This window comes from Heteronotia binoei, chromosome 21 (genome assembly GCF_032191835.1).
Source record: "Heteronotia binoei isolate CCM8104 ecotype False Entrance Well chromosome 21, APGP_CSIRO_Hbin_v1, whole genome shotgun sequence".
Classification (NCBI taxonomy): domain Eukaryota; kingdom Metazoa; phylum Chordata; class Lepidosauria; order Squamata; family Gekkonidae; genus Heteronotia; species Heteronotia binoei.
In genome coordinates this window covers 16,874,873-16,899,786 of record NC_083243.1, presented here as the reverse complement: position 1 = coordinate 16,899,786, position 24,914 = coordinate 16,874,873, and the positions used below count along the sequence as shown (strand labels likewise).

General features: G+C 48.7%; 2 protein-coding genes across 2 annotated transcripts in view; one reads left to right on the top strand and one right to left on the bottom strand.

Moving 5' to 3' along the window:
- The window catches only part of SLC38A6 (solute carrier family 38 member 6), a 97,537-nt gene extending 89,411 nt beyond the window's left edge, over nucleotides 1-8,126 (bottom strand). Inside the window, exons 1-2 of the mRNA XM_060262870.1 lie at nucleotides 7,978-8,126; nucleotides 1,804-1,934 (exon numbers count right to left, since the gene is read on the bottom strand). Of these exons, the coding sequence (XP_060118853.1) occupies nucleotides 1,804-1,934; nucleotides 7,978-8,118 (272 nt within the window). The 5' untranslated portion in view covers nucleotides 8,119-8,126. The remainder of the gene's footprint in view (nucleotides 1-1,803; nucleotides 1,935-7,977) is intronic.
- A 75-nt stretch (nucleotides 8,127-8,201) lies between these two features.
- On the top strand, nucleotides 8,202-23,273 carry TRMT5 (tRNA methyltransferase 5). The gene is made up of 5 exons (XM_060262869.1): nucleotides 8,202-8,306; nucleotides 13,772-14,424; nucleotides 16,632-16,759; nucleotides 20,012-20,660; nucleotides 22,821-23,273. The coding sequence occupies exons 1-5, from the start codon at nucleotides 8,302-8,304 to the stop codon at nucleotides 22,919-22,921; spliced, it is 1,536 nt and encodes a 511-aa protein (XP_060118852.1). The 5' UTR covers nucleotides 8,202-8,301; the 3' UTR covers nucleotides 22,922-23,273.
- Nucleotides 23,274-24,914: the final 1,641 nt, after the last annotated feature.

Sequence of the window (24,914 nt, the reverse complement as noted above, 5' to 3'; positions counted from 1 at the left end):
CTTGTCAGTTTGCCAGCGGCGGGTGGCAGTATCTCCACCCCGCCCCCCCCCCCCCCCCCCCATGAACAGAGAACGTAAAAATGCAATCAATGTTTTGGTTTGGTGACCTATATGCCGTTCAAGGACCTGGTCTCAACTTATTGCCAACAGCGACAATGTGAATTTGCACAGTTTTGTCAGACAGAAATGTGACATAGGAAGGAAAAATGAGGATTTTCTCTCTGGGAATAACAAAAAATCTTTTTTTGGAACATGATGAAAATGCAGCTGAGCTGGAGAAGAAGACTGTAGATTTATACCCTGCCCTTCTCTCTGAATCTCCCTTATCTTCTTCCCCCACAACAGACACCCTGTGAGGTGGGTGGGGCTGAGAGAGCTCTCCCAGAAGCTGCCCTTTCAAGGACAACCCTGTGAGAGCTATGGCTGAGCCAAGGCCATTCCAGCAGGTGCAAGTGGAGGAGTGGGGAATCAAACCCGGTTCTCCCAGATAAGAGTCTGAGCACTTAACCACTACACCAAACTGGCTCTCAAACTGTTGGTACACTGAGCTCAGGGTAGCCTAAGCCGGCTGGCAGAGGCTCCCTTGTGTCTTGGCAGATGATGGAGCTTTGCTAACACTTCTGGCCTGAGATCCTTTACCTCCTGAACTGAAGAACTGAAAGTGAGACATATTTCCCTGAGTAGCGTCTTGTGATTTTAGCTGATGACCAGTCTCTGGTGATCAGCAAGGCATTCTTTTGGGTTGTAAGAAAAAGAGCATTTTTTCCTTTAAAGTCAGCAGTTCCGCGCATCTAGCTGACTTGCTTTTTCAGCGATAAGATGGGCCAATAATCCTAAATAGGGAGACAGAGTTAGGCTTGAAGTTCACATGACCGAGTGTTTCACACCTGCACAACGCAAGAGACTGCCTTTCTCCAAGCCTTTTGCAAACCTGACCACTGGCAAAGAGTGCCTTCTTCATCACACCATTTCTATGCTAGGCCCACGCAGAGGGTTGTCACCTCCAAGTCACCTGGAGATTTGGGGGCGGAGCCTGAGGAGGGCAGAGTTTGAAGCAGAGAGGGACTTCAATAGGACATAATGCCATTGAGTCCACCTTCCAAAGAGTCCGTTTTCTCCAGGTGAACTGATCTCTGGAGCAGTAGAAAAGGAGGAGGAGGAGATGATGTTGATGATGATATTGGATTTATATCCCGCCCTATACTCTGAATCTCAGAGTCTCAGAGCGGTCACAATCTCCTTTACCTTCCCCCCCAGCCCCAACAGACACCCTGTGAGGTGGGTGGGGCTGACAGAGCTCTCACAGCAGCTGCCCTTTCAAGGACAACCTCTGCCAGAGCAATGGCTGACCCAAGGCCATTCCAGCAGGTGCAAGTGGAGGAGTGGGGAATCAAACCCGGTTCTCCCAGATAAGAGTCCACACACTTAACCACTACACCAAACTGGCAAGAGTCCAGTAGCACCCAAGAAGAAGAAGAAGAATTGCAGCCTCTGTTTAAAAACCTCCAGGGAAGGAGAGCACACCACCTCCAGAGGAAGCCCGTTCCACTGAGGAACCGCTCTAACAGTCAGGAAGTTCTTCCTAATGCTGAGCCAGAAACTCTTCTGATTTAATCTCAACCCACTGGTTCTGGTCCTACCTTCTGGGGCCACAGAAAACAATTCCGCACCATCCTATATGACAGCCCTTCAAGGACTTGAAGATGGTGATCATATCACCTCTCAGCCGCCTCCTCTCCATGTGCTAGGTATGTACTAGGTCTCTCCGAGTACTTAAAACAAAAATTGATGTTAAAAGCGTACCTAAAGCCAATGATTCCCGTCTTCGCCATGGCGTACGCTAATCCAAGAATCCCACTTCCCATGATAGCGTTCATTAGATTAAACACCGAGAAACCAAAGGAAGCGCCGGGAGACGAATGATTCAGTGGTCTCTGCAAAAGTTTGAACAAAACAAAGAGTTAACATGAATTCTTCACTTGTGGGAAAACCATCATAAAAAACAGTCCAAACACTGATGAAAAGCCATTTTGCTTCTTATGTGCAGACTCCCAAATAACTTTAAAAGCACGCCTATCAAACAACAGAAGCTGCTGCTATTAAGAGCAGCCCATTTGGGATATGTACTTAAATTACATTCCATTATATCTTGAAGACTAACAGCAGTTTTGAAGAAAACAGATGCTCCCCTAAAGAGCTTGCAAGGCAGGAAAGACAATAAGGATCAGTGAAGCCCAGATCTAAAGCAGGGGTGGCCAAACTTGCTTAAAATAAGAGCCACATGGAATAAACGTCAGACGTTTGAGAGCCACAAGTCATGAACGTCAGATCTTTTGAGAGCCGCAAAACGGGGGAGGGACGGGTGGAAGGAAAGCAACTTTAACTTTAAAAGCCTATCCCAAGCCACCAGCTGACTTGGAGAAGTGATTTAAAGAGACTAATGCCTTCTCCAAGCCAGCTGATGGGTTGGTGGGGGCTTCAAGAGCCACATAATATGTGTGAGAGAGTCATGCGCAGCTCTTGAGCCAGTTTGGCCACCCTTGTTCTAAATACTGTTGACTGTTGTTCTGGCAAGCCAAAATAAAGAAAAAAATAACTCTGAAGATTTTAAAGGGTTAGACTAATCAATTCTGCGGGGTGGGGGTGGGGGAAACGTATGTATGATGGTTAAAACACACGACACAATTCGATTCCCAGAGCTAAGAATCACAAAGCACATCAAACCATTGTTTCAGAAGGGGCACGAAGAAACAAGAAACTGACCCAGGTTTCCCCTGAGCCAGAGCGATTTATCTGATCACCTATATCTCAAAATAAACAGTCTTACTGATAGAGCCAGAGCGTCTTTGCTCCAAGGAACTGTGGAGAACAATGCAGACCGATTTACAATCACATTTCGGGGAGACAGACAACACAGAGTTCAACAGACGCAAGAACACTTGAGGTAATCTATAACAGGATGGTTCCTTAGATCCTAAGCAGGGTGTATCCGACAGGGAATTCGCATCCAGAGAAGCACAGATCTTGGGAACGCCAGATTTGTAAGATGGGGGACAACCTGATTTACTCTCCAGAACTCCCAGATAATACAAATGATGCGTTGACCATTTCACTGGAGACTTCCATGGGACTCAAGTGAGGTCTGTTCCACATGAAATGTGGAACATAGCAGGAGTCAAGTCGTACCTTTAAAACCAACAACGTTTTATTCAGAATGTAAGCTTTCGTGTGCTAGAAGCACACTTCATCAGACAATAGGATGGAATGACAAGCGGTCCTAAATACAGAGAAAGTGGGCAGTGAATTAGTATGCGAAATCCTGGAGATGTTTGTTAGCAGATTAAAAGAAGCACAATTTGGGGTCTGGTGATAGTTAGTTTTACGTTAACTGGGCTGCATCAACAACTGACGAAGTGTGCCTTCCAGCACACGAAAGCTTACATCCTGAATAAGTTTGTTGGTCTTAAAGGTGCCACTGGACTCCTGCTTTGTTCTCTCGCTTCAGGCCAACACGGCTGCCCACTTGGATCAATCCACATGAAATTTTTTATTTATTTATTTATTTATTACTTTATATTTATATCCCGCCCTCTCCGCAAGCGGACTCAGGGCGGCTTACAATATCATAAAAACAATCAATTTCATAAAACATATAAAACCATAATACATTTATCAGGTTAAAAACTATTACGATATCTCAGTCTAGTCTGGCGGTATTAGGTTCTGACTATGACCACCAGCTTCTGTAGGATGTCCGGTGGCAGCCCATTTTCAGTCAACCAGAAAAGCCTGCCTGAACAGTTCGGTCTTACAGGCCCTGCGGAACGCCGACAAATCCCGCAGGGCCCTTATAGCTTCTGGGAGGGTGTTCCAGAGTTCTGGTGCTGCCACCGAGAAGGCCCTAGATCTTGTTGCGGATAACCTGGCTTCTTTTGGGCCAGGGGCGGACAGCAGATTTTTTGTCCCTGATCGCAGTGCTCTCTGGGGGATATATGGGGAGTCAGAGGAAGATTCACAGTTTAAGCAATTCCCCTCCCCTTAAATTTGCCATTAAAAAGGGGGGCGTGTTTCTGGAGCTCTACGGAGTGTCTATGGAATGGGGCCATTATACTCCAGCTTGGGAAGCTCCTGGAGATTTGGGGGCAAAGCCAGGGGAAGGAGAGAAGGAATTTCAGCAGGAATCGACAGCGACAGAGTCCCCTCTCCAAAGTAGCCATTTTCTCCAAAGGGGAATGATTTCCGTTGTCTGAAGATCAACTGTAATGCCGGGAGAGCTCCAGGCCCCACCTGGAAGTTGGCAACCACATACCATTAATAGGATTGGTTCATGCCAATGGTTTGATTCCAGATAAGGCAGTTTGATGGGTTCAAGGGGAAAGGTTCTAGCCTAGGCTTTTGCATGCCAAACTAACCCCCTTAGCACTAACCATAGTAAGCTTAATTAAACAGGGGTTGGTTGCATGGTGACCAAACTGCGCCAATGTGTGTTTGGCACAGATGAGATCTGAACCATGGTATGGCGCACTGGCTCAACAGCGTGGTAAAATGCTGAGTTGCTTTGCTATTGGGAGGTACTATATTAGGGGTGACCAAATTTCCTTTAATGTAAGAGCCACATAGAATAAACGTAGGAAGGAAGGAAGGAAGGAAGGAAGGAAGGAAGGAAGGAAGGAAGGAAGGAAGGAAGGAAGGAAGGAAGGAAGGAAGGAAGGAAGGAAGGAAGGAAGGAAGGAAGGAGATAGATGATAGATAGATAGATAGATGGATGATAGATAGAGAGAGAGATAGAGAGATGGATGGATGATAGATAGATAGATAGATAGATAGATAGATAGATAGATAGATAGATAGATAGATAGATAGATGATAGATAGATAGATAGATGATGGAGGGATGGATGGAGGGAGGGAGGGAGGGATTTTTTTTAGCAGGAATGCACAGGAACGCAGTTCTGGCTGGCTTGGTGTCGGGGTGTGTGCCCTAATATGCAAATGAGTCCCTGCTGGGCTTTTTCTACCAAAAAAGTCCTGGATGGATAGATAGATAGATAGACAGATGATGAGGGAGAGGTGGGAAGACAGCAATTTTAACCTTAAATGCATTCTCCAAGTTGCCAACTGGCTTGGCTTGGAGAAATTTAAAGAGAGAAATGCCTTCTCTAAGTCGGCTGACGAGGCAGGGGGGCTTCCAGAGCCACACAATATATGTGAAAGACCCACATGTGGCTCCCAAGCCAGTTAGGCCACCCCTGCTCCAGAGAAACTGGTTAGCCACCATGTGAGACAGGATGCTGGACTAGAATAAAAACACTGTGGGTCTTAAAGGTGCCCCTGGAGTCCAACTTTGCCCTCCTGCTTCAGACCAAAACAGTGACCCACCCACTGGAATCTTATGTTCATCACAGACTTCTGTCTATTGAAGGGAAGGGGGTGGCAAAGCCATAGCTTGCTCATGGTGCCCAAAAACCCCAGGCTGCTCCTACACAGACCCGAAACTTCTTTAGGAAAATTTCTTCGCTGAATAAGAACATAAGAGAAGCCATGTTAGATCAGGCCAATGGCCCATCCAGTCCAACACTCTGCATCACACAGTGGCAAAAAAACCCCCAGGTGCCATCAGGAGGTTCATCAGTGGGGCCAGGACTCTAGAAGCCCTCCTACTGTGACCCCTCCAAGCACCAAGAATACAGAGCATCACTGCCCCAGACATAAGAACATAAGAGAAGCCATGTTGCATCAGGCTGATGGCCCATCCAGTCCAACACTCTGTGTCACACAGTGGCCAAAACCCCCAGGTGCCATCAGGAAGTCCACCAATGGGGCCAGGACACTAGAACCCCTCCCACTGTTGCCCCTCCCAAGCACCAAGAATACAGAGCATCACTACCCCAGACAGAGAGCTCCATCTATACTTTGTGGCTAATAGTCAGTGATGGACATAACATAAAAGAAACCTTGCTGGATCAGGCCAATGGCCCATCCAGTCGAACACTCCATGTCACACAGTGGCCAAATAAACCAGGTGCCACCAGGAGGTCCACTAGTGGGCCAGGACACTAGAAGTCCTCCCACTGTTGCCCCCCAAGCACCAAGAATGCAGAGCATCACTGCCACAGACAGAGGTTCATCTTTAATAATAGCCACTGATGGACCTCTGCTCCGTATGCTTATCCAATCCCCTCTTGAAGCTGGCTATGCTTGTAGCCGCCGCCACCTCCTACGGCAGTGAATTCCTCATGCTAATCACCCTTTGGGTGAAAAAGAACTTCCTTATATCTGTTCTAACCCGACGGCTCAGCAATTCCCAATGCCTCCAGCCGCTGGCCTGCTCTACAGGGCCATTGTAGCCTCACCACCCTAGATCTACCCACTCGACGCTTGCATGGAAATCATGATGCTTCAGAGAGGGCACTGCAAAAGGCCAGCCAAGAAGGTGAGCTCCGCAAAGCGCTTTCTCCCAGCCCCATCCCTCCCATTCTTCCCCCCTTAGGGTTGCCAAGTCCAAGTCAAGAAATATCTGGGGATTTGGGGGTGGAGCCAGGAGACACTGGGGGTGGAGCCAGGAGCAAGGTTGTGACAAGCATTATTGAACTCCAAAGGGAGTTCTGGCCATCACATTTAAAGGGACTGCATATCTTTTACATGCCACTGGAGATAATGAAGGAAAGGGGCACCTTCTTTTGGGCCGCATAGAATTGCCCTCTCTGGTCCAACCCTTTTGAAACTTGGAGGGTGTTTTGAGGAGAGACATTAGATGCTATGCTGCAAATTTGGTGCCTCTACCTCAAAAAGCAGCCCTCCCTAGAGCCCCAGATAAAACACGGATCAATTCTCCATTATACTCAATGGAAATCGGTCTCCATAGGGAATAATGGAGTGCCCAGCAGACATTTCCCTCCCCCACCCTGCTTTCTGATGACCCTGAAGCGGAGGGAGGGCCTCCAAACCAGGGGATCCCCCGCCTTCACCTGGGGATTGGCAACCCTATTAGAGTTGCCAAGTCGAATTCAAGAAATATCTAGGGACTTTGGGAGTGGAGCCAGGAACAAGGGTGTGACAAGTATTATTGAACTCAAAGGGAGTTCTGGCCATCACATTTAAAGGGACCGCACACCTTTTAAATGCCTTCTCTCCATTGGAAATAATGAAGGATAGGGGCACCTTCTTTGGGGGCTCACAGAACTGGACCCCCTGGTCCAACCCTTTTGAAACTCGGAGGGCGTTTTGAGGAGAGGCACTGGATGCTATGCTGCAAATTTGGTGCCTCTACCTCAAAAAGCAGCCCCCCCCCCCGAGCCCCAGATACCCGCAGATCAATTCACCATTATACCCAATGGAAATTGGTCTCCATAGGGAAGAATGGAGTGCCCAGCAGACATTTCCCTCCCCCCCCCCCGCTTTCTGATGACCCTGAAGCGGAAGGAGGGCCTCCAAACCGGGGGATCCCCTGCCTTCACCTGGGGATTGGCGACCCTATTAGAGTTGCCAAGTCCAATTCAAGAAATATCTAGGGACTTTGGGGGTTGAGCCAGGGGACTTTGGAGCCAGGAGCAAGGGTGTGACAAGCATTGAACTCAAAGGGAGTTCTGCCCCTCACATTTAAAGGGACCGCACACCTTTTAAATGCCTTCTCTCCATTGGAAATAATGAAGGATAAGGGCACCTTCTTTGGGAGGCTCACAGAACTGGACCCCCTGGTCCAACCCTTTTGAAACTTGGAGGGCGTCTTGAGGAGAGCCACTGGATGCTATGCTGCAAATTCGGTGCCTCTACCTCAAAAAAGCAGCCCTCCCTGGTGCCCCAGATACCCGCGGATCAATTCACCATTATACCCAATGGGAATCCGTCTCCATAGGGGAGAATGGAGTGCCCAGCAGACCTTTCCCTCCCCTTCTGCTTTCTGATGACCCTGAAGCGGGGGGATCTGCCCCTACGTGGGAATCAGCAACCCTCCCACCGACCCATCCCTGACACGCACCCTGCAGGGGAGGCCGGGCGAGAGCAGCGGGGCTCCCTCCTCCAGCTCCTGAGCCGACAAGTACCAGCCCCGCTCCCAGTTGAGGCTCCCGAGCCGCGGCAGGGGAGGAGGAGGAGGAGGAGAAGGCGGCGGCGCCTCCATGATGCCGAAGAGCCGCGTCGAAGCCGGGGAAGGAGCCGCCGAGGCCGCGAGAGACCGCCTGGGAGGGCGGAGGGCGGCGCCTCAGCCGTGACGGGGCGAGGAAGGGCGGCCTCTTCCCCCCGCGCGCTTCCGGCTTTCCTCAGCGGAGGATGAGGCGCGCGGGAAGGCCCGGCCGAGGCGGGCATGAGGTGAGGAGGGGGTGCCGGGGAGGAGGAGGGGAAGGGAAGGGGTTCGCGGCCTATCTTTCGTTCCCGCCCCGTAGAATGGCGGAGGGGAATCCGAGGCGCTTTGGGTAGTTATACATACTGAATAATGCGCTTTCAGTGCACTTTTCCCACTTTGGAAATTTTGTATTCGTTTTCAGAATGTCAGAGGGAGCGGGTAAGAGGGGAGTAGGGAATAAAGTTACAGCTGTCAATATTATTATAATCTAATCTGAAGAAGAATTGTAGACTTATATCCCGCCCTTCTCTCTGAATCAGAGACTCAGAGCGGCCTACAATCTCCTGTCTCTTCTCCCCTCACAACAGACACTCTGTGAGGTGGGTGGGGCTGAGAGGGCTCTCACAGCAGCCGCCCTTCCAAGGACAGAGGCTCAGAGCGGCCTACAATCTCCTTTCCCTTCCTCCCCCACAAAAGACACCCTGTGAGGTGGGTGGGGCTGAGAGGGCTCTCACAGGAGCTGCCCTTTCAAGGACAGAGTCTCAGAGCGGCCTACCATCGCCTTTCCCTTCTTCCCCCACAACAGACACCCTGTGAGGGGGGTGGGGCTGAGAAGGCTCTCACAGGAGCTGCCCTTTCAAGGACAGAGTCTCAGAGCGGCCTACAATCTCCTTTCCCTTCCTCCCCCACAACAGACACCCTGTGAGGTGGGTGGGGCTCAGAGGGCTCTCACAGTAGCTGCCCTTTCAAGGACAGAGTCTCAGAGCGGCCTACAATCTCCTTTCCCTTCCTCCCCCACAACAGACACCCTGTGAGGTGGGTGGGGCTGAGAGGGCTCTCACAGCAGCTGCCCTTTCAAGGACAGAGTCTCAGAGCGGCCTACAATCTCCTTTCCCTTCCTCCCCCACAACAGACACCCTGTGAGGTGGGTGGGGCTCAGAGGGCTCTCACAGTAGCTGCCCTTTCAAGGACAGAGTCTCAGAGCGGCCTACAATCTCCTTTCCCTTCCTCCCCCACAACAGACACCCTGTGAGGTGGGTGGGGCTGAGAGGGCTCTCACAGCAGCTGCCCTTTCAAGGACAGAGTCTCAGAGCGGCCTACAATCTCCTTTCCCTTCCTCCCCCACAAAAGACACCCTGTGAGGTGGGTGGGGCTGAGAGGGCTCTCACAGGAGCTGCCCTTTCAAGGACAGAGTCTCAGAGCGGCCTACCATCGCCTTTCCCTTCTTCCCCCACAACAGACACCCTGTGAGGGGGGTGGGGCTGAGAAGGCTCTCACAGGAGCTGCCCTTTCAAGGACAGAGTCTCAGAGCGGCCTACCATCTCCTTTCCCTTCCTCCCCCACAACAGACACCCTGTGAGGTGGGTGGGGCTGAGAGGGCTCTCACAGCAGCTGCCCTTCCAAGGACAGAGTCTCAGAACAGCTCACAATCTCCTTTCCCTTCCTCCCCCACAACAGACACCCTGTGAGGTGGGGGGGCTGAGAGGGCTCTCACAGCAGCTGCCCTTTCAAGGACAGAGTTTCAGAGCGGCTCACAATCTCCTTTCCCTTCCTCCCCCACAACAGACACCCTGTGAGATGGGGGGGGGGGGCTGAGAGGGCTCTCACGGCAGCTGCCTTTTCAAGGACAACTCGTACGAGAGCTATGGCTGACCCAAGGCCATTCCAGCAGCTGCAAGTGGAGGAGTGGGGAATCAAACCCGGTTCTCCCAGATAAGAGTCCACACACTTAACCACTACACCAAACTGGCTCTCACATAATCTGCACGTGATGTGCTTTCTTAAGGTACAAATATTGTCGCCTACTGTTATCTCTTTAGATTAAATCATCAGCATCTATATAATATATTATATTTCAGTGATTGTAAGGTTTGTTACAAAAATGTCTATGAGCTTCCATTTCCAATATAAATGATATTATAATCCAAAATGTATGATATTATAATCCAAAATACAGGAGAAAGGAGATATAAATTCACACCGAAGAATTACAGGTCGTCTCCGGTGTTCCCTCTGAGTTTGCGTGAGCTAGCTCACAGATTTTTAGCCTCCAGCTCACACATTTTTGTCTTAGCACACTCATTGATGCAGGAGCTCACAACTTTAATGCCAGTAGCTCACAAAGTAGAATTTTTGTCTGCAGCGTAGAGGGAACATTGGTCATCTCTGTCCCTCTGTCTGGCAACCCTGCAGCACTTCCCCACAACCCCTTCCTTCTCAGGTGCTCAGTCATAGAATCATAGAGTTGGAAGGGACCTCCAGGATCATGTAGCCCAACCCCCTGCACAATGCAGGAAACTCACAGACACCTCCCCCTAAATTCACAGGATCTTCTTTGCTGTCAGATGGCCACCTAGCCTCTGTTTAAAAACCTCCAAGGAAGGAGAGCCCACCACCTCCTGAGGAAGCCTGTTCCACTGAGGAACCGCTGTAAAGGTCAGGAAGTTCTTCCTAATATTGAGCCGGAAACTCTTTTGATTTAATTTCAATCCGTTGGTTCTGGTCCTACCTTCTGGGGCTACAGAAAACAATTCCACACCTTCCTCTAGATGACAGCCCTTCAAGTACTTGAAGATGGTGATCATATCATCTCTCAGCCATCTCCTCTCCAGGCTAAACATGCCCATCTCCTTCAACCTTTTTTCATAGGACTTGGTCTCCAGACCCCTCAGTTGATCCTGATGCATAAAATGTTGACATGTGATTGCATCCATTCATGATGAACCCAACAATGTGAGTGGGTTCTAAAAAACATAATTTGAAGGTACTCAAAGGTCTGTACAATCAACAACAATATTTATTTGGCAATAACAATCACTGGTTTCAGTGGGACTCGCTTTCACATAAGTGTACGGGCTGCAGCAGTAGTGCTGATAAACAGGTCTTGGGGTGTCTTAACGACTTCATGTGTGTGGAAAGCACCATAATGTCAGAGCCAGCTTACTGTGACCCCATAGGGCAGGGGTGTCAAACACGCCAAATCAGGCCCCCAGAGGGCTCCTATCAGGCCCCCAAGCAACTAGCTGTCATCTGCTTTCTTCTCCCTCTCTCTTGCTTCTTTCTGCATAACAGCTTGCTTTATAAGGCTTGCTCAATTGCACAGGAGCCTTAGAACAAAACCTCTCTGTTGGCTGAGGCCCTTCCCTTGGGGATGAAGGGGGGAAGGCAAAGCTTGTTTTTCCAGGCTCTCTCAATCACACAGCAGAGCTACCGAACCAAGCCTCCCTCCCTGGGGAAGGAAGGAAAGAGCCAGAGCTTCCTTTGCCCAGTTCCCTGGATCCCGTGGGAGAAATACAAAGAAAGCACCTTTAAGACCAATGAGTACTAACATTTTAAGCATGTTTTTTTTTAAAAAAAAATGTGTTTGTGTTCTTTATAAAATTTATCTCTCTGCTACCTAACATTAAATAAGGTACCCACATGGCCTGGCATGACATGGCCCGGCCCAACAAGGTCTCATTTATATCCGATCCGGCCCTCACAAAAAATGAGGTCTGCCTTTGCCTGCCTGTGCACCGCGACCCAGGACTTCCTTGGCCATCTCCTGTCCAAATACTAGCCAGGGCCGACCCTGCTTAGTTTCTAAGATCTGACGAGATTGGGCTGGCTTGGCCCACCCAAGTCAGAGCCCATCCTAAGCTTGGCTTCTGGTGGAAACGAGCAAAGTCCTGGTGCAAAAATATTTAGTTTGCTAGAGCAAGATGCTTCTACCAACAGGGGACGTTTTGTAGAAAAAGAGGGTCTGGAGCTCATTAGCACAACTCATACGAACCTATGAAGCTGCCTTATACTGAATCAGACCCTCGGTCCATCAAAGTCAGTATTGTCAGACTGGCAGCAGCTCTCCAGGGTCTCAAGCTGAGGTTTTTTTCACGCCTATTTGCCTGGACCCTCTTTAGCTGGAGATGCCGGGGATTGAACCTGGGACCTTCTGCTTACCGAGCAGATGCTCTACCACTGAGCCACCGTCCCTCCCCTACCTCATTTGCATATGCCACACTCCCCTGACATCACCGGAAGGTGGACTAAATCAGATCAGATCAGCATCTGCCTTAAAACGCTTCTTGGATTAGGATTGTCATAACACAACTTTCCTCCCATGATCATACTTTTGAAATTCCTTTCTCCTGTGCGGCCACAGCGGCATGAGGAGGATTTCCATCTGTCTGCTTTATATGTTTGGGTTATTTTCCTATTTTTTTTGGGGGGGGGGATGTTAGAAAGTTTGTCAGATCTTAAGAGTTCAACAGAATTCTCGTTGAGGGTTTGAACAATAGCAAGGGGTTTTTTGGGGGGGGGGGGTAAGAAAGAAATAATAAAATTTAGAGGTTCTGGAGCTCCACTCCTGTGAGCTCCTGCCCAAAACGAGGCCTGTCTACCAATACAGGACAATTCTATAGAATCTCATCGATTTTAATCTCACCCTTACTCCAGTGAGTCTACAGTGGGGTTGGCCAGACTGCAGCTCAGGAGCCACATGTTGTGTGGCTCTCAGAAGCTCCCACTGCCTCATTGGCCAGCTTGGAGAAGGCATTTAAAGTCTCTTTCAATCACTTTGTCAAGCTAGCTGGAAGCTTAGATAATGCATTTAAAGTTGCTTTCTTTCTGCTCTCTCTCCCTCTCTGCATCTAGTTGCCTCCCTCCCTTCCGTGTGGCTCTCGAACATCTGATATTTATTCTGTGTGGCTCTTAGGTTAAGCAAGTTTGGCCACCCCTGGTCTGCAGCAGCCCACATGTTTTTAGATCCAAGAGGGCAGCCATGTTGGTCTGAAGCAGCTGAACAAAGCAGGAGTCAAGTGGCACCTTTAAGACTAACCAAGTTTTATTTAGGATGTAAACTTTCGTGTGCCCTCTAAGCACACTTCATCAAATGAGGGGATTAGGTATTGTGGGCTGAAATACATGCAGTTTGTTGTTTTTAAGAGTGCAAACTGACTGTGGTCACATGGTAAAACAGTGCGGCTTGGCCATTTGGTCTGGATTTTATGGCTATCCAGACCAAATGGCCAAGCCACACTGTTTTATCGTGTGACCACAGCCAGTTTGCACTCTTAAACAACAAACTGCATGTATTTCAGCCCCCAATACCTGATCCCCTCATCTGATGAAGTGTGCTTAGAGCACACAAAAGCTTACGTTCTCAATAAAACTTGGTTGGTCTTAAAGGTGCCACTTGACTCCTGATTTTTACACATGTTTTTAATCTTCCTTTATTTTATCCTTACAATGACTCTGTGCAGTAGGTTAAGCTGAGAGCGAGGATGTGCTGTCCACATCTGAGGGACCTTCCTGACTGTGTGGGCATTCGCATTGGGGTCTCCCTGGTCCTAGTCCAACACTCTGATCACTACACTAACTAACATCTGATGAAAATGGGTTTCATAAGAAAAGGACAGTCATGCTTTTTTTTGCAGGATTTCCTCTGTCTCTTTCTCTCTCTCTTAATGGAATGCTTACCTAATGTCTGTAGAATGAATGATTTCCCTTCTAGGATTTTCAGGCAATTAAATGGCTTCTTTGCTAGACTCCCGAAAACAAAACTTTTTGGAATGACGGCATCGAATACATCACTTCCACCTGTCTCGGCGCTTTGGGGACGGTCTTTTGATCAGCTGCCCGGATGTCTCTCAGCAGCTCAGAGGAAGAATTTCTTCATGCTGGAGATGCTGGACAGTCCAGCAGACTTTGACCTGTTCATGCCTCATCCCAGAGTACGTGGAATGACCACCTTGGACCGAGCTGCTTTCACAAAGGAGGTTGTTGTCCCAGCGCTCAAGGTCAAGAAAGACATCCTCAACAAAGTGGTGAAGTCTATCAAAGGTGTCCTCCTCCAGCGACCAGGTCTAAAGAGAGTCCTTGACGATCCAGAAGATGAAAGCAAAAGGTTAATTTTGTTGGATCCTCGTAAAATTCCTGCCAGCTATTCACTGGGTGAAGCGGAGCAAGAGGTCTTGAAGAGCTTCGATGTCAGCCCCGAGATTCTCAAGTATAACCTGGAACTCGCCTATGATAACTTCAAGGTGGAAGAAGTTCTACAAGCCGTTCTTCCGGAAGGTCAGGAAGTGACCACTTCATTCAGCAGGGTTGGTCATATAGCTCATATGAATCTGAGAGACCATCAGCTGCCCTACAAATATTTAATCGGTAAGACTGGCCATGCATACAAGACCCTTCCGGGTGTCCACCATTTTAATGGTTTCCTGTGGCCCAGTTCTGTTGTTATTCAGTGATTGCTTTAGGAGAGAACAAAAGAGGATTTCTGTTATTGCTTTTACATGTTGTTTACAATGTTGCCTCTAAACTGCAGAATCTTGTGAGCAAAAATTCTTCTTTGTGAGCTACTGGTATTAAAGTTGTGAGCGACTGGCATTAAAGTTGCAAACTACTGCCTAAATTATTGTGCTCTGAGGCCATTTTTCCTGAGCTAAGACAAAAATGTGTGAGCTGGAGGCTAAAAATCTGTGAGCTAGCTCACACCTAACTCAGCTTAGAGGGAACATGGGTTGTTTACCTTGGCTTCCAGAAAGCTTTTGATAAAGTTCCTCATCAAAGGCTCCTTAGTAAACTCGAGAGTCATGGAGTAAAAGGACAAGTCCTCTTGTGGATCAAAAACTGGCTAATTAATAGGAAACAGAGAGTGAGTATAAATGGGCAATTTTCGCAGTGGAGGGTTAGAACGGATTAAAAAGAAGTACTTCTTCACCCAAAGGGTGATTAACACATCGAATTCACTGCTACTGGAAGTGGTGGCAGCTACAAGCATGGACAGCTTCAAGAGGGGATTGGATAAACATGTGGAGCAGAGGTCCATCATTGGCTGTTAGCCGCAGCGTATTGTTGGAACTCTCTGTCTGCAGCAGGGATGCTCTGTATTCTTGGGGGGAACCCACAGTGGGAGGGCTTCTAGTGTCCTGGCCCCACTGTTGGACCTCCTGATGGCGCTTGGTTTTTTGGCCACTGTGTGTAGAGGGTGTTGGACTGGATGGGCCATTGGCCTGATCCAACATGGCTTCTCTTATGTTCCTGTGTTCTTAGAACAGAGACCTTTTTCAAGCTTGCAGGCACCTTAGGAATTCTGAGACAGAGTAATAGATCCTTGTGCTGTGGTAGCAGCTATTACTGAAGCAACTTTCTAAAAATCACAGCCAATCAGAATCTCTGCTGGGCAAATGTCCCCCCTGGCCCCACCCACTTTCTAAAAAACTTGGCAGGCACTAATAAAGGTATTGGTAGAATCACCCTTGACCAAAGAATATAGAGAATCACAGAATCATAGAGTTGTAAGGGGCCATACAAGCCATCTAGTCCAGGGGTGGCCAAACTTGCTTAATGTAAGAGCCACATAGAGTAAATGTCAGATGTTTGAGAGCCGGAGGGAGGGAGGGGGGAAGGGAAGGAAGGAAGGAAAATAGATGGGGAGAGGGAGGGAGGTAGTAAGAAAGCAACTTTAACTTTAAATGCATTCTCCAAACCACCAGCTGGCTTGGCTTGGATAAGTGATTTAAAGAGAGAAATGCCTTCTCCAAGCTCGCCAATGGGGTGGTGGGGTCTTTGAGAGCCACACAATAGGTGTCCTTCCTTCCCTCTCTCCCTGTCTTGCAGCTCTCAAGCATCTGATGTTCATGTTTTGCAGCTCTCAAACATCTGCCGTTTATTGTATGTGGCTCTTGCGTCAAGCAAGTTTGGCCACCCCTGAACTCCGTGATATAGATCAGTTGCTGAGGTTGAGCGAGTTATATATCAAGTCTGCCCCCTCCCAGCTTCGCCGAATAATTAGTCACGCTCACGTTGGCTGCTGCTGGTGTAAGCAGGGAAATACATGGAGTGAGGAAAACATATGCTATGACAACATCAAAACATGGATAAATACAGGAAATATTTATTTACAGGAAATAAATACAGGATAAATACAGGAAAAGAAACCCTTGTTCTTTTGCTCTGGGGGATTATATGCACACGGAGCGGGGAAAATGGGGAAATAATTCCTCCCCCCTAGAGCTGTTTTAGCACAAGAAGTTGTCTGGGGCGAGGAAGGCACTTTCTCCCCCGCAGTGGCATTCTAAGCTTTCCTTTGGGTTTTAAAAAAGCCATTCCCTATAATGGCTGTATTGCTTCAGGAACCTGAATTGAGAACAGAGAGCATAGATCCAATTTTTTATAAACGTGCACGTTCAGTTTGACCCCCAGTGGCTTTTTGGTGTCTCAGAGTAGGCAGCGCAGAACTGGATGGATCCGTGCTTCGGCTTTGTATTAGGTAGCCTCATGCTTTTCCATTTGAATGGCGTTTGTGTTCGCAACCATACTTAATCACACAATTCCACGCTGCGTGCTTACTGTCCTCTGTCTTTCAGGCCAAGTTATCGTTGACAAGAATCCAGGGCTGACCTGCGCCGTAAATAAAATCAACATCATCGACAGTGCCTATCGAAACTTTAAAATGGAGGTGCTCGCCGGTGAGGAAGCCAATATGATAACCAAGGTACGTGGCTTTGGGGGGGGGGGGTTAATGTTTTCTTGTCGCGAGGTAAGGGTTAAAAGCCCAGCACTGAGAAAGCAGATGCAGTGAGGCGCAGACCTTGTGGAAAGCTTGAACACCTTAATGCTGTCTTCCTCTCAGTTCACCAGACTTGGCAGGCTGTGTGTGTGTGTGTTCCCAGACGGGCCCAGTCTAGCCAGGATGAAATCACAGCTCTGTTCATGAGACTCCGGGAGGAAGACTAGAACTTAGTGGTTGGTTGAATTTAGAGCTTTTAATCCCCACCCCCACCGCAAATCAAGGATGTTAACAAACGTGTGCACTGCTCTCGCTCCTAGGATTATTTGTCTTATTTATAGACCACCCTACCCCTGGAAGCAGGGCTCCGGGCAGTGAACAACATTTCAACAAAATACATTTCAATTACAGTTCAGCTGCCACTGGAACAGATTTTCTTAAACGATTGGAATGTTAAATCATCTTTCCCAATAAAATTATAAACAGTATTGACTGGCCTGTTGGCCTCATGTACAAAATCCTTTCGGTATGTAGCTAAATTTTGATGGGCTGATATTATCGTTGAACCATTGCGTTTTATTTTTTATGCATTTTGTATATTTTCAGTTGTCGTGGAGTGTAATAAATACCTGTAATACTTTAAAATTGCTAAACTCAGCCTTTGAGTACCCACCTGATACAGTATAAGGCAGCCTCATGTGTTTGTGTGTCTATATAGTTTGATTTTGTTGATTACATTGAGAACATAAGGGAAGTCATGTTGGATCAGGCCAGTGGCCCATCCAGGCCAACATTCTGTGTCACACAGTGGCCAAATAAACCAGGTATCATCAGGAGGTCCATCAGCAGGACCAGAACTCCAGAAGCCCTCCCACTGTTGTCCCCCCAAGCACCATGAAGACAGAGCATCACTGTCCCAGACACAAAGAACATAAGAGAAGCCATATTGGGTCAGGCCAGTGGTCCATCTGGTCCAACACTCTGTGTCACACAGTGGCCAAAACCTAGGGGCCATCAGAAAGTCCACCAGCAGGGCTAGAACTAGAAGTCCTCCCACTGTTGCTCCCCAAGCACCAAAAAAACAGAGCATTACTGCCCCAGAAATAAGAACATAAGAGAAGCCATGTTGTATCAGGCCAGTGGTCCATCCAGTCCAACATTCTGTGTCACACAGTGGCCAAAGCCCACGTGCCATCAGGAAGTCCACCAGCAGGGCCAGAACTCCAGAAGCCCTCTTGCATTTGCTTTCCACCCCAAGCACCAAGAATACAGAGCATCACTGCCCCAGACAGAGGGTTCCCTCTATACCTTGTGGCTAATAGCAGTTCATGGACCTCTACTCCATATGTTCATTCAGTCCCCTCTTGGAGTTAGGTTGTAACTGATTGTAGTTTAGTGCGCGCAGCACTGAATAACAAAAAATGCCAAAGGACAGGTCCAGGCCCCAGGGAATTTGCAATCCAAATGCTGGATGTGATGGGAGACAAAAAGGAAATGTAAGATTGAAGAAGCAAGATTAGCTGGGGGCGAGCATGAAGGAACAAACAGTAATACTGTCCAAAGGAGGGGCAAACGAACAGAAAGGGAGCTATGTTAGAGGGCCCCTGGAGCAGATGTGCTTTCTAAGGGCCATGCTAACTACACTGGTGGGAGATCTGTGATTTGGATTTCCCACCATTTCTAAAAATGCTGAAAGCAGCTGCAGGTGGCTTTGGTTCCAATAAGGAAATGGAGGTTAACTGCTTTCCTGTGCACATGTAGACACATGTGCAAACACACAGCTAGTTTCCCTACCATGGGAGGCCTGAGTGTCTTTATGTTTTCCCTGGTTTGGACTAATAACAGCTCTGGAACTGCAGTTGAGAGTAAAGAAATAGCATGGGGGTGGTGAGAAGGGCTAGACCACCTCGGCTCTGATCCGGATCGAGCGCTTCATGGCTAGCGGGTTTATTGACTCTGGGGTGATGTCACATTATGACGTTTTCACAGCAGACTTTTTACGGGGTGGCTTGCCATTGCCTTCCCCAGTCATCTACACTTCCCCCCACCAAGCTGGGGACTCATTTTACTGACCGCAGAAGGATGGAAGGTTGAGTCAACCTGGAGCCGGCTACCTGAACCCAGCTTCCACTGTGATTGAATGAATGACTGGGAGATCCTGATTGCAGATCTCTCAGATCATGTATGAACTGGTCCTAAAGCTGTCATCTTTAGGAGAGCCAATTTGGTGTGGTGGTTAAGTGAGTGGACTTAATCCTCCAAGAGTTTACAGTAGGTCCTCTAAGGGTTTGATTCCCCACTGCTCCGCTTGCAGCTGCTGGAATGGCCTTGGGTCACCCATAACTCTTGCAGAGTCGTCCTTGAAAGGGTCGCTTCTGGGAGAGCTCTCTCAGCCCCACCCACCTCAAAGGGTGTCTGTTGTGGGGGAGGAAGGGAAAGGAGATTGTGAGCCACTCTAAGATTCAGAGTGTAGGACGGGATATAAATCCAATATCTTCATCTTGACTTCTTCAGTCTAGAACAGCGGTGTTGAACTCATTTGTTAGGAGGGCCAGATCTGACATAAATGAGAGCTTGTTGGGCTGGGCCGTGTAAGGCCGGGCCATGTGTGTACCTATTTAAGACTAGGTAGCAGAGATATAAACTTTTTAAAGGACACAGACAAACATGACTAAAATAAAACATGCTTAAAACATTAGCACTTGTTGGTCTTAAAGGTGCTTTCTTTGTCTTTCTCCCCTGGGATCCAGGGAACTGGGCAAAGGAAGCTCTGGCTCTTTCCCTCCCTCCCCAGGGGACCAGGAGGGGGAGGAGCCTCAACCAATGGAGAAAATCAAGGTTTTGTTCTGTAGCTCCTGTGCTATTGAGCAAGCCTTGTAAAGCAAGTTGAGATGCAGAAGGAAGCAAGTGAGAGGGAGAAGGAAGCAGATAAGAGCCAATTGCTCAGGGGTAGGAGCCCTCTGGGGGCCTGATTCAGTCCCCGGGCCGCACGTTTGACACCCCTGGTCTAGAACCTTGGCTGTTCCCTAGAACCTCCACTGCTGGACACGGAATTCAAGCAAATGCGCAAGAGCTCTTCTTTTCCATAACCAGCATCAGCAAACCCCAGAACATCTTTGTTTCCCCATGTTTACTTTCCACCCGATACGGCTCATATGTAGCTTTTGGGGTATGCCGCTCCTCCCAGGCTCTGATCACAGAGGGATTAGTGGAATGATTGTTTTTGGCTTTTTGCAGGTTAAGGAAAATTACATCACGTACGAATTTGATTTTTCCAAAGTCTACTGGAACCCCCGCCTCTCCACGGAACACGAGCGCATCATCGACCTCTTAAAGCCGGGAGACTTCCTCTTCGACGTCTTCGCAGGGGTGGGGCCTTTTGCCATCCCCGCGGCGAAGAGGAAGAAGTGCGTGGTGTTCGCAAACGACCTCAACCCCGATTCCTACAAGTGGCTGCAGCACAACTGCAAGTTAAACAAGGTAGACCAGAAAGTCCAAGTCTTCAACATGGACGGCCGGGACTTCTTGGAGGGGCCGGTGAAGGAAGCCCTAACTCAGCAGCTCTCCTCGAAGGACCGGAAGCACGCCTTGCACATCGTCATGAACTTGCCGGCCATGGCCATTGAGTTCCTGGACGTTTTCAGGAACCTCTTGGACGGAGAGCCAAGCAGCTCTGACCTTCCCACGGTGCACTGCTATAGTTTCTCGAAGCAGGATGAACCGGCGCGAGATGTGCGGGAACGAGCAGAAGCCCGCTTGGGGACTTCCTTAGAGGGCCGCTGTTCCGTGGAGCTGGTGAGGAACGTGGCACCCAATAAGGAAATGATGCGCATTAGCTTCCGCCTCCCAGCTGAGTTGTTGTACAAGGAGCAGCCTTCCTATGCAGGTAAATTTGCCAGAGAGGAGGAAGGATTGCTGTGAGCAGAGATGCAGTTTCAGCTAGCTAGGCATCAGAGGGTGTAGCCAAATATGCAAATGAGTTCCTGCTGGGCCTCTTCTACAAAGAAGGCCTGTGTGAAACAATGGTGGTGCCAGGGGAGTGGCCTAATATGCAGATGAGTTCCTGCTGGGCTTTTTCTACAAGGAAGGTCTGTGTGAAGCAATGGTGGTGCTTAATATGCAAATGAGTTCCTGCTGGGCTTTTTCTATATAAAAAAAGCCCTGGCTGTGAGGATTTAGTGTTTATTGTGCTTTGAAGCTGAGACAGGAGATTCCTCCTAGGTGGTTCTAGGTAGGGCTTCCAAGCCCCCCAAAGGGAGATGCCCCGCTCCTGGGTCATTTTTTATGGTGGTATACATCGTTAGCATGAGTAATAAAAACAACACAATCAAAAGCATAAATCATGGTGCACGGGAACAGAGCAGTTTTCAAAAACATTGTCATCCGCAAAACCAGCAGTAAGTAATGTACAAAGACATTAATCGTAGCATGCAAAAAACACAACAGTAGACGTTGATAGTAGTGCACAAAATATACAGTAATGCCGGAAAGCTGGCTAATATCCCATTCCAAAATCATCTTCTTCATGTCAAGTGCCTTGCCATGAATTCTTACATGTAGCTATTTTGTTGCTCCTCGCTCTTTTGCTTTGCTTTACTTGCTTTTATCTTTGCAACACAGTTATCAGAAGAAGACTCCGCTGGTCCGTTGGTTGCCTATGAGACCAAGGTCAGCTGGCCAGGCTAGATGCACCTGTGAGGGGATGGGCTAGGGGCTTCCCGTGTTTGCTTCCCGCCTTGCAGTTCCCGCTGGCTTTTGAAATCATAATGGTTAATCTGAATGTATATAAGGGAGGCAAAGACTGGCCTGGCCAGTCTTTGCAAGACCTGCGATGCCTAACGCACCAATGGTCTGTTTGATGTGCCTGAGAGACTGAGGACTTAACACTTCAAACTGTGACCTTGTGCTTTGTAGCTTGCAAACTGAGAAGACCGTCCTGTGTGCAACGCAGGTTATGTTGGGCTTACTGTAGCTAACAGCCAAACTGAAGGAATTACACCCTATGTGCAATACAAATAATATAGCCTGTTCGCCGCCGAAGCTTCTTTGCACTGTATTGAATGCTGTTGTGTGCATTTTTTTCCAGCTCAGTTCATCTCACTTCCTGACTCCCTTCTTTGTAACACTCCTCCCGCCTTCTGACTGGGAGACAAGGGCTCCTCATTCTGACTCATATCAGCTTTGGTCAGCTTATGCCAAATGAACATTCCTAGCCTATAACAAAGGTGGAGTCACCAAGGCTATACACTGCACTCTGGGATACCATGAGAAGCGCCTCATGGTGTCATGGGGAACAGGTCCATCATTGACTATGAGCCGTGGTGACATAAGGGAACTTTCACATTCAGAGGCAGTCAGCCTCTGAATCCCAGAGCCAGGAGGCAACATCAGGGGAAAGTCTTGGCCTCTGTTCTGTTGTTGGCCCTCCAGAGGAACTGGCTGGCCTGTGTAAGACAGGATGCTGGAATGGATGGACCAGTGGTCTGATCCAGCAGGGCTCTTCTTACGTTCTAATGGAGGCCTCATCCTCTCTGCCCTGATGTTGGCCTTTCAGAGGAACTAGTTGGCCACTGTATGAGACAGGATGCTTGACTGGATGGACCACTGATCTGATCCAGCAGGGTTCTTCTTATGTTCTAATGGAGGCCTCGGCCTCTGTGGTTGGCCCTCCAGAGGAACTGGTTGGCCACTTTGTGAGACAGGATGTTGGACTAGATGAACCACTGGTCTGATCCAGCAGGGCTCTTCTGATGTTCTTATGAAGGCCTCGGCCTCTCTGCCCTGTTGTTGGCCCTCCAGATGAACTGGTTGGCCTGTGTGAGACAGAATGCTGGACTGGATGGACCACTGATCTGATCCAGCAGGGTTCTTCTCATGTTCTTATGCCAGGTAGGGAACTCACATACACTGCAAATGGCTACTATGATTACAAGACCTGCAGAGACAATACTTAAGCTGCTCAACCTAGACCATGACTGTGTGTGTGTGTGCGCACATGCCCCTCAAATCTCAATGGACTGACCTCTCGCTTATCTTCCATTTACAGGTGCAGAGAACCCCCAAGAACCAGCCTCCAAACGCCTGCGCCCAAGCGAAGAGCCCCCAGAACAAACAGAGAAAGAGCCCACAGGAGTTTCAACACGTTAAAAGACAGCCAAGTGGAACAAGCAGGTTTCCTTGTAAGAAAAGCTAACACTTGTCTTTGAAAGCATCACGCTGCAGCAGGGGTGGAATTCTAGCAGCCACTCGCTCCTTTGCATATTAGGCCACATCCCCCTGATGTAGCCAATCCTCCAAGAGCTTACAAAAAAGAGCTTTGTAAGCTCTTGGAGGATTGGTTACATCAGAGGTGTGTGGCCTAATATGCAAAGGAGCTCCTGCTAGAATTCCACCCCTGCGCTGCAGAATATCTTTATTTCTTCCCCCAGTTCCATGACAGACGGTTGGAGGGGTCCATTTCTTTTACTTAAAAAAATTAAAATTTTATTTTCCCATGCCAGAGCAGCGTCTTCTCTTAAAGTTGTGTGCAGTCATTCCCAGACCAATACAAAACTGCTGAGAACAGCAGGGAAAGGAAAGTTCCCCTGCGCAAGCACCAGTCATTTCCGACTCTGGGGTGACGTTACTTTCGCAACGTTTTCACAGCAGACTTTTTATGGGGTGGTTTGCCCTTGCCTTCCCCAGTCATCTACACTTTCCCCCCAGCAAGCTGGGTACTCATTTGACCGACCTCGGAAGGATGGAAGGCTGAGTCAACCTGGAGCCGGCTACCTGAAAACCCAGCTCCCGCCGGGGATCGAACTCAGGTCGTGAGCAGAGCTTAGGACTGCAGTACTGCGGCTTTAATACTCTGCACCACGGGGCTCTTTGGAGAATAGGAAAAGGGATTTTTAAAAAAAAAATCCTCTGTTTTCCAGTGATCAAAATAGCAACTACGCTTTCAGCAATTTTTTTTTTTTTGGCGGGGGTGTTAAGTTGTATCTGCAGTGATCTTTTCCTGGTGAAGGGATGTTGGAAGGAGGGATGAGCTTGCATAGTTGATGGTTGGGCTGAACATCAGAAAAGCCCTGCTGGATCAGACCAGTGGTCCATCTAGTCCAGCATCCTGCCTCACACACTGGCCAAGCAGTTCCTTTGGAGGGCCAGCAACAAGGCATAGAGGCTGAGGCTTTCATTAAAACATAAGAAAAGCCCTGCTGGATCAGACCTGTGGTCCACCTAGTCCAGCCTCCTGCCTCACACAGTGGCCAAGCAGTTCCTCCGGAGGGCCAGCAACAAGGCATAGAGGCTGAGGCTTTCATTAAAACATCAGAAAAGCCCTGCTGGATCAGACCAGTGGTCCATCTAGTCCAGCGTCCTGCCTCACACAGTGGCTAACCAGTTCCTCTAGACTGCCAACAGGGTAGAGAGGCTGAGGCCTTCCCCTAATGTTGCCTCCTGGCTCTGGGATTCAGAGGTGTTTAGTGCCTCTGAATTTGGAGATTCCCCTCAATCACTGTGGCCATTGATAGACCTCTCCTCTATGAATCTGTCTGATCCTGTTTGAAAGATGTTTATTTCTGTGGCCGTCACTACATCCTCTGCAGGGCCGGCGCGTGGGAGTTGGTGAAGCAGGCAGCCGCCTAGGCACCCATGCATGCAACTGGTTTGGATCCTGGCCTACAAGCGCTTAATGCACATCAATAAGAGTTGCTTTCCATGAGGGTCCTGGTTTTCCTCTTTCGGAACACAGGGCAAAATAAATGCAGAGCATGGCAAGCCTCCGGGCTTTGTCTCTTGCCTCAAGAACTCAATTTCACTCTTTGGCAGGGCTCACTTTGTAGCAGGAGCTTCTTTGCATATTAGGCCACACACCCCCTGATGTAGCCTGTCCTCCAAGAGCTTACAGTGGACCCTGTTAAGAAGAGCCCTTAAGCTCCCTGAGGATTGGCTACATCGGGGGGGTGTGACCTAATATGCAAAGGAGCTCCTGCTACAAACTGAGTCCAGCTCGTTGGCATTCGGAAAAGGAGGTTTGGGGAGAAAATACCCCCGCTTACTGCAGTGTAACAGTATAAGAGGGGTGGCCAATGGTAGCTCTCCAGATGTTTTTTTTTTCCTACAACTCCCATCAGCCCCAGCCGTTGGCCATGCTAGCTGG